This window comes from Ananas comosus, linkage group 1 (genome assembly GCF_001540865.1).
Source record: "Ananas comosus cultivar F153 linkage group 1, ASM154086v1, whole genome shotgun sequence".
NCBI classification, from domain to species: domain Eukaryota; kingdom Viridiplantae; phylum Streptophyta; class Magnoliopsida; order Poales; family Bromeliaceae; genus Ananas; species Ananas comosus.
Window position 1 is genome coordinate 12,092,705 of NC_033621.1, and position 10,258 is coordinate 12,102,962.

Sequence of the window (10,258 nt, forward strand, 5' to 3'; positions counted from 1 at the left end):
ACCTAAACTTTTGACCCAAACAAAGTCACCTAAAAGTGGAGCCCGTAGTGCAAAAATTTTCTACTAATTTTGGTGAAAAGACACAAATTTTACTCAAAAAAGGTAACTATGTATTCATAGGTTTAGCGTTACGTTGAACTATATATATATATATATATATATATATAACACGTCAAATCGTTTAGAAAAAGCTTAATTGGTTTAAAGTGGGTTCGGTACATAACAACTTAACCCGAAATTGGTCTCTTTCCAATTACAAAATGCTTGAGAAATTTGAATTTGTGAACACTTTTAAATTTAAAAATTTGAACACAAAAAGATGCGGACATATATGTGATTAGTCATTTTGTTTTTGTTTTTTTACCAAATGTAATGCCGTTAAAGTTGGGGTGAGATTTATATGATATCAAAGTGGAAGCTACGTTAAGCACTTAATATTCATCGATCCATGTCCCTGTCACAATATTTTTTTTAATTTTTTTAAAAATAATTTATATATGTTTGTGTTAAAGGATTAAAACGTGGGCCCATGAGACTAATGTGCTAATTAAATTTGTTTAGATAATTCATTAAAATACAAAAATTAGGCGAGCATTACCCAATTAATCAAAGGTAATAAGAGAAAAAATTTATAGATGTTGCACTAAATTCAAATAATATAAAGGTCTATAAACTTTTGTGTTAGAAAATTTAATTAATTACGGTTGATTATAATTTTTCTACCTTTCATAACCACAAAATAAGAACATTTTTTAATATTATAATATTTTGGTTAACTTATTTGTTACTCATCAACTAAATCAGTTGAGGATAAAAACACCGAATAAATTAAATTTCCACGTTATGATATCATTTCCTTATTCTCCGTGGAATAACAGTTATATTATATATATGCCTATATAGCTTTCTCAACACGCACACGTGCATTTAAATTGCAACTTAATTATAACTTATTGTTATTATTATTATTTATATATATATATATATATATATATATATATATATATTGAGTTGTGAGACAAAAAGCCCCAAAGGGATGGATGGTGTAGTGAAATTGCATTGCAAGTATGCACCCGGTGCACGCACCGTGCACCGCATCTCAAAAAATTTATTGAATGTATTCTATAATATTCAGAATATTTACATATTAAAATTGTAGACAAAAACATGTATATACAATTGGGAGTACCATATATGTATGCCTAGAAATAAAATTTTAAAGTTAGATAATATAAATTAAAATCACATATTATTCTGTGATAGCTTAAGCTTTTTTGACGAAAAAATTGCTTGTTTTTGCATTTTATAGACTAAGATAGCTATTTTTACATTTTCTTTTTACATTTTTAAACTTATAATATATTAATTCAAATCTATATTTTGGGCCTCTAGAGGTATCTCAAACTTAGTCATGATGGAGAACATTAAATATATAAATTAAAATATTATTCTCTTATAGCTTAAGGTTTTGAAGATAAAACGACTGCTTCATACTTTTTAGCATTTATAGCTTATGATTAATGTATCATAGCTATATATATACACTTTCAGATGTTGAAGATCATATTTATCAGATTAGATTCATGATACTGCTCATCAACAATCGAGCATATTGCATAAAATTTGTGGATACACGGGGTCCACGCAATACATAATTTCTTATATAATGAATTGGAAACCACCGAATCCTCCCCGCGTATGGCGGGGCACTTCCTTGGGCCCCACCTCTTTCTTTTTTTTCTTCTCTCTCATATTTTTACCCACACAAATTTTTTTTTATTATTTTTACTATAGATAGAAAAAATAAAATTTCATATAATTTGGAACCCAAAAAGGCCTCCCCTTATTATGGGGTTGTGGGATCCATAAATTTTTTGAAAATTTTTTAGGATTAATTACATAGTGCTGTCCAAACTTTCTACCATTTTTTATTTTGGATTTTTTTTTTTGCAATTAAGTTTTTAAACCTTTTAATTTCATTGCGATAAAAATAGCAACCGTTAAAAAATATTTTGGAATTATTGAAATTATCGTCCCATCGCCTGTTTAATCTTTTTTTTCATGCTAATTTTGATTCCTAAATTTTATATATTTTTTACTTTAGTCTCCAAAATATAAATGAATTGGTAACCCTAAAGAAGGTCTCTTCTTATTTTGGAGGGTTGTGGAGCCCACACAATTTTTTAAAGAATTATTCGTGCTAATTTTGATATAGATAATGTGAAATTTTAAATGGATGTCTTGATGCATGCGCAGCTTAGTTATATATTATTAATATGTTACCCACAATTTAGGTATACACAAATTTTTTTGACAAAAATAAAATTATCTAAAATTTCAAATAGAGAATTTCTTATCCTTCAATTTATTTATGTTATCCCATATATATATATATAACCCAACCGAAGCCTCCCCGCGTTTGGCGCGGGGTTTCGGTGGGTCTTTTTTTTTTTTTAATTCTCTTTCTCACTCTCTCTCACACACTTTCTTTCTTTCCCTCTCTCTCACTCTCTCTCACACACCCTACATCTTTTCTCTTTTTTTTTTCTCAATATTTTTTTATAGTTAAATATTTTTAGAAAAAAATATACTTTAATTTTATTTTTTAAATTTATTCTTTAATTTTTAATTATTCAATACTGAGACAAATAATATTGAAAAATATTAATGCATAATAGGAAAAAAAAATGATGTTAATAGTTTTTTTTTTTTGAGAAATGGGTAGCAAGCTATCTGCTTCATTCAAAATGATGTTAATAGTTATAATAATTTACTGTTATATTATATTTCCGCCACATCACGCCCGCCGCATCGCGCGGGGCTGATGATGATGTAACACACAAAGGTGTGAAGCTACTTAGGTTAAAAATGGCCCTCTCTCCAACCATGAGCATATATAACATGGAGGAGTAAAGAAGGGAACGAATTGTTGTTGTATTCTTATATATATATTTTTTGTCTCTATTCTCCAAATTATACAAACACATTGAAAAACTTCAAAGCAAATGGCTTTACCCATATTATACACTTTAACTGTCCATGTTTGTAGGCGAATCTCAAGCTAGTCTAGATAGATGGAGGTGGTTAATTTGTTTGGTCTCATTGTTGTTTCCGTTTCAGCAATTCTAATCTTTAGTAACGTATTTGAAAAATTTTATTGCAGCAGAAAGCTGAAATGAGATTCCAGTATCAGAATGATCGATTATCTTGGTGGCTGGGGGGTTAGTTTGATGGTATTCGAGCTTAAATTATGTAAAAATAGAATTCAAGTTTGGATCATCTGATCTGCCACGATCGATACCATATGAAACAATTGATTATACTTAAAATGTACACGATTAGAATTATATTTCAATATTTCTGTATTTCTTACCGGTGTTAGAGCCCGTTTGGTATTGAGGTCTAGAATTATATCTCAATATTTCCATATTAAACTATATACTCATTGCAATATGAGAAACACAATATTACATATGAAAATAAACAGAATATTATGTAACGCAATCTTTCCACGATCCCAAATGCCAAGTCAGTGCTTTTCCCATCAAAAAAATTAATAGAGGTATCTAAATTATTGTATAATAAAAAGCATTTTATTTAAAAGCACTACAACTTAATATAGCAACCAAACATGACCAAAATCAAGGGGACTTGTTTTGTGGCATATGTCTAGGGTGGGATGAGGAGCACATTTTTCTCCTTGATTTTAGGATAAAGATGAAAACAAAAATAACAACCAACCCATCTCTCTAGAAGCTCTATATATCCACACAATCTACACATGCATGTATCCTAACTGCCTTTAACTATAAGATTCTTTTTATTTATCCAATATTTTATTTTGATTTCCAAAATTTTGTATATTCTTTTTAGCAATCAAAACCCTAACATTGGAATGTTTTAATCAAGTCCATTTAATTGAAAATTACAAAATTTCATGTCAACACCAAACTGTGATTATCACGTCAGTATTAAACCTTATTTATCACGTGATAATTTTTGCATGAGTAAAAAATAATATATAATAATAAGGGAAAACTTTAAATACCCTCTGTGATTTCGCACTTTCTTACTTTAGTACCATGTGGTTTAAAGTGTATCAAGTTAGTATCCTGTGGTTTCGCACCTTCTCACTTTAGTAACATGTGGTTTAAAGTGTATCAAATTAGTACCATGTGGTTTCGTACTTTCTCACTTTAGTACTCTGTGGTTTAATATTTCGTTAAATTATATACCTCGAAATGGATAATAAAAAGAGAAAATTGAAACTACAGAGTACTTACTTGAAATAAAAATGAAACCACAGGGTACTAACTTGATACACTCGAAACCACAGGATACTAAAGTGAGAAAGTGCGAAACCACAGGGTACTAACCTGATACATTTGAAACTACATGATACTAAAATGAGAAAGTGCAAAACCACAGGGAGGGTATTTGAAGTTTTTCCTAATAATAATAATTATTATTATTATTATTAGTGCAATATATTTCAAAATTCAGTAACTAAAATATTTAATTCCAAACTATCTAAAATATCTGAATAGCATAGGGACTAACATAATCATCTAATTTACTCTTCTGTTTATCTAGTTTGTTACTTAATTATATCCATTAATCTAGCTATTAATATATCCTCATAATATCCCCTTTGTGAAAAGAATACTATCATTTTGATTCATATGTAGTAATTATGCAGTGATTATTATTATTATTATTATTGTTTACTTAATTACTATGGCCAACTTTGTGTACTGCTGCTTCTCACTTCTCCTGCTGCTGTTGATTCACCACTGCTTCCCCTCAGCAGAAGCTGCAGCAGTCTACAACATCACGGATTTCGGCGCGAAGCCCGACGGCCAGACTGACTCGACGAAAGCGTTGCTCGACGCCTGGGCGGCAGCCTGCGGCTCTGCCGAGCCCGCGTCGACCGTCTATGTGCCCGACGGGTTCTTCACCGTCGGACAGGCCGTTTTTACCGGGCCCTGTAACACAAATGGAGTGACTATCGAATGCGACGGAACGCTCGTGGCGCCGTCCGATTACTTGGTTCTTGCGTCCGCGGGCCAGTGGCTGAAGTTCGAAAGGGTCGAAGGTTTGTCGATCTTCGGCGGGACCATTGACGGCCACGGCTCGTCCTTTTGGGCCAATAAGGCCTCCGATAGCGGTTGCCCTAATGGGGCTCCGGTAAGTGATCTGAGTTTTAAATTTTTTCGCCTGATCAATATTGTTGCCAATATTATAAATACCCTTACAAAGTTTCTGGAAGTGCGTGCACTTGTGATTTGATCTTTGATCTTTGATTGTGACATGCCTTTGCAGTCCTTGTACGTGGCAAACTCGAACGACGTCCTGATCAGCGGCTTGCGGTCGGTCGACAGCCAGCTGTACCACATTGTGATCGATGGCTGCGATCGCGTGCGGGTGCAGGGCGTCATGATCACCGCCCCGGGAAACAGCCCGAACACCGACGGCATCCATGTCGAGGACTCGACGAACGTTACGGTCGCCGAAGCCCTCATTCAGACCGGCGACGATTGCATCTCGGTCGGGCCCGGCACAAGCAACTTGTGGATCGAAAACGTCGTTTGTGGGCCGGGCCACGGCATCAGGTGTGTGTGGATTGTATGATTTTTTTTTAAAAAAAAAACAGGGATTACCGCCGTCTCTGTTGCTTTAAGATTCACGTCGCGGAATTGATTGATTTGACTAAAACCTTTCTAAAATTTGAATAAGTTTCGTAGCGTTATAAATGCGAAATAAGTTATATAAATCAAAAAATGATAATTAAGTTCAATATATCTGTTATGTTAGTAACAAATATATAAAATATGGTTAAATTTTGGCACATGGATATGGGCACAGTATCGGAAGCTTAGGGAAAGGGTACGAGGAGAGAGGTGTCGAGAACGTCACCGTGAGGTCGACGGTGTTCACCGGGTCGATGAACGGGCTAAGGATCAAAACATGGGGGAGACCGAGCGACGGTTTCGTTCGCGGCGTCGCGTTCGAGCACGCACTCATGCAGAATGTTCGGAATCCGATTATCATCGACCAAAACTACTGTCCCAGTAACATCAATTGCCCTGATCAGGTACAATCATTTGAACCCTAACAATTTTTTGTACCATAGTTACGGTTCATTATATATATATATTTTTTTTCAAAATTTAAATATTTTTCTGTTGTTGTTTTCCCTCCAGAATTCGGGGGTGAGTATTAGCCAAGTGCAATACACGGATATTCAGGGATCATCGGCGTCGCAGGTGGCGGTGAACTTCAACTGCAGCGCGAGTAATCCGTGCAGCGGGATCGAGTTGCGGGACATAAAGCTTGATTACGACGGCAAGCCTGCGGAGTCGAGCTGTATGCATGCCAACGGCACCGCTTCTGGCACCGTCGTACCGCCCAGTTGCTTTTTGTAGTACAAAATTATATTGCTACGTAGCATGAGAAAATATTTTATTTTGTTTCTGTACGTAATAGTACGTCATATCGAATTGCGTATCTCTACTTAGATCCAATACCATTAAAGAGAAAAAGTTGGGCCCAAAATATATACATATATTCTTTATCGAAATCCGAGTTGGGCCCAAAAATATGGCATGGATTTTGCTTATTGGTTGTGTGTTTTGGGCCTTAGAAGGGTCTAAAAATCTATAAAAAGTGTTATTAAATCAATCTTTAGGTGTTATCATTTACCCTTCTCTCATAATTTCATCATTTAAAAGAATTTAAAAGATTAAAATAAAATTGTCATTATCAATGTTTATCTTTTATAATAGGAAAGTGATATTGAAATATTCTATGAATAGTCTTCTTTTATTAATTAAAATAGTAGGTAAAAATGAATAAGTTTTCAAGAACAGAGCGATGCTACTTATACACCCTAAAAGAGGGTATAAATTTATAAGATATTGCATTATTGATTTATTTTTTTTAATACTAAAAATTCAAAGAGTTTTTAAATTCTAGGATGGAGGGTTTATAAATCATGCACCCTCTTTTTAATTTGTTTTTATCAAGTTTTATAGCTAAATTGAACAATCATGTACAAGAATAAAACTTTAATATCTGTTATTATATTTCCATCCAAAAATTTTCTAGTTAAATATTAAAATTTTAAAAAATATTAAAACTCTTATAAAGAGAATTATAATTTTGAAAAAACTTCAAAAAAACCCCATGTGGTTTCGCACTTTCTCACTTTAGTACCCTGTGGTTTAAAGTGTATCAATTTGCTCCCCTGTGATTTTATTTTTATCTTTTCGGCGGCTTTTTTCCTTAATGTTTCTTTAAATTATATACAAAAAACTTCAGATACCCATTTATCAAATATTTACTTTAGTATTCTTTAATTTTAACTTTGTCACTGATTTTAAAAAATAATAATAAAATTGATAATAAAATGAGAAAAACGAAATCACAGAAAGACAAATTGATACCCTTTAAATCACAGGATACTAGGGTAAGAAAATATGAAACCACATGAGTTTTTTTTGAAATTTTTCCTATAATTTTTGAATAAAAATAAGCTCACACTGTTTTTTTTGCAAGTGGAAGGTACTTTTCATAATTTATTAAGGAATATAATAATTGATAAGTGACAATTAAAAAATGGACTTAAAAAAAAAATGCACGTGCTAGGCATGGTAATTAATGAGCTACTGATGTGGCAAAGCTCGCCTACTAAGTTTGACTTTTATTTTATTTTATTTTATTTTATTTTATTTTTCTTTGGCATTATTTTCACATCTCCTATCACATTACCTAACTCATACACTCTCCTAATTAATACCAACATCATTAAGATAAAAAGATTAACATTAAATCATCTTATAAATATTTATTTTTTCATTTTTTTCTAACTTCCGAAAACCTATATTATACCATCTCAATATTTCAAATTATTGCATTAGCTCCCGCTCCATCACTACTCTGTTAATTTTTTATAATTTATACCAAAATTATACTTCAAAATAGCAGAAATAAATTAAAATTTATTTTTTCTTATAAAAAATTATTGCCCTCTCCATTAACACAGCACCTTTCCGAAAATATTATTGAAATTTTAATGAAACAAAATGTAAATTTTTAAAAGTCAGAAGGAAAAATAAAATAGCAAGTACTTACGGAAGAATTTTTTTTAATTTAGCCAAATATAAATTACTTATAGTTGATGATGGAGACAANTATCTAGCAAAGCAAAAGCTTCCACCAGTGCAATTGAAGAAGAGCCTCACACACAAAAAAAAAAAAAACAAAATGTCAAAAATGAAGGGGAAAAATGTATCAAGCTCACTAAATTTTAGCTCTATTATAAAGTTATTTTAGAAGTTTAATTTTAGTTAATAGACTCTTTATTTTGTTATATATTTTAATAAATATATAAGTAATTAAAATTGTTAATCAAAAAGTTATTTTCATTGTATATCTTGCACATATTCTTATGCTTATAAAATTTTACAATATAAAATTTAACTTAAGGAATGAAGCAGATAGCTCGCTACCTATTTCTCAAAAAAAAAAATTACAATATAAAAAAAATTATTCTCTTAATTAAACTAATAAAATTATTTCTAGCATAAGAAAATTCTTCTTGAATATATTCCAAATTAGTTTTTTGTCATGTGAAATATCTAACTAATAAGAAGTAATCCATTGATTTTACATGAAATAATATTTGAAAATTTTTTTTTCTAATATTTTAATTTATTTAACATAAGATTTATGATTAAATGTTATTATAAGAATAACTTTGAAGACCCTTATCTGGAAAAATTGGACCCTTAGGTATCGAAAATATCCTTACTAAATTTCATCCCGTTTGGCAGAATAGCGGAGATAACTTTCGTTATCCCCGCGTATCCCCCGAACGAGACGGGACCTCCAAATTTGTGAAGAAAAATAAAAGAAATTGCTCAATGATGAATGTTTGACTCCAACTTAACCAAACACCAAGAAAAACAAAAAGGAAAAAAAGAGTCTCCCTTAACCCCTCAACTTTAGAAAAGGCCAAATACGAAATAACTAAACTTCAAATTCAACATAATGCGTCATGTACGAATAGTATATACTCTCTCTTTATTTATGAAAAAAATTTAAACTATGAGCAAGGACACAACATCATTTATATCTGCAACCAATCAAATATACTTTTATGTTTTTTTTTTAAAAAAAAATTATTTTAATTACTTGTTCTCTCAAAAGGAGAATTTAATTGGCTTGAGATAGAGTAATATAGTTCCTATTTGGGATAAAATTTTAATGGGAGCTCTTTGACTGCGCCACGATCTGAATCTTAAGAAAAATAAAAGTAAACTCTAAAAAAAATATATATATTTCTTAGATTAGAAATAAAACTGACACGTAGCAATAAATCAGAGGGGGTTGCTTTCATTTTACTACTAATTTGGTACCATTTGCGTGTCGTGCCCCCACCATTTTCTCTTCCTTTTCTCTCGACCTCTTGAGCTGACTCTCGTTCTATCTCCGCACAGTTTGATGGTGATGGGTTATGGCCGCCTTCATCTGTATCTCACAAGCCAAGGCTACCCCACCATATTCCACAAACGCCACATGTTTTTGGTGCAAGGCGAAGCATAAGTAAAAGCGGTTTGTGTTGTAATCCAGTTTAGTTATTTACTAAAAGCGAATATTTGACCTCCAGACAGACAACTCACCAAACTAGAGAATTTAGAACTGGCTGTGATACCATATCGGCACATATTTCATTCACATCTGATCAAGCTAAAAAAATGGTTGAATCTATAATTCTATCAGCGTTTTATAAGAAAGTAATTTTCATTACTAATGTTCAAGTTGGATTAATATTTAATAAAATTGGATTTTGTGTTCAACGGGTTTTAAATCTATATAATAATAAGAATTCAAAGCATCCAATGAATATGTTTATGTATTAAACTTTAGATAGTAAAACTAAAAGTCATTATCAAATAATCTACTAAAGTTTGAGATTATTTCTCCACACACACACATAGTTTTTTTTTTTAAAAAAAAGATATTAGTGATCTGATTTTTTAGAAAAAGGGTAATAGTTTGGGACACAGTTGGCTTATTAAACAAGCACAAAATAAATACCAACAAGTGGGAGTGCATTTTTTTATTATTATTGTTCTCTTGCTACAGGTGATAGTAAAAGTGTGAGAAATAAAGTGCAAACAAGGAGGGTTCCATTTGCCTACTTTAAATACAGGAAAAAAAAAAAAAAAAAAGGAGAAAAAAAGAAGAACAAGAA

The 10,258-nt window shown here is 31.6% G+C and overlaps 1 protein-coding gene across 1 annotated transcript; it reads left to right on the forward strand.

Moving 5' to 3' along the window:
* Window positions 4,738–6,425, forward strand: LOC109714103 (polygalacturonase-like). Its single transcript, XM_020238569.1, has 4 exons — window positions 4,738–5,187; window positions 5,323–5,612; window positions 5,866–6,094; window positions 6,204–6,425. The coding sequence occupies exons 1-4, from the start codon at window positions 4,738–4,740 to the stop codon at window positions 6,423–6,425; spliced, it is 1,191 nt and encodes a 396-aa protein (XP_020094158.1).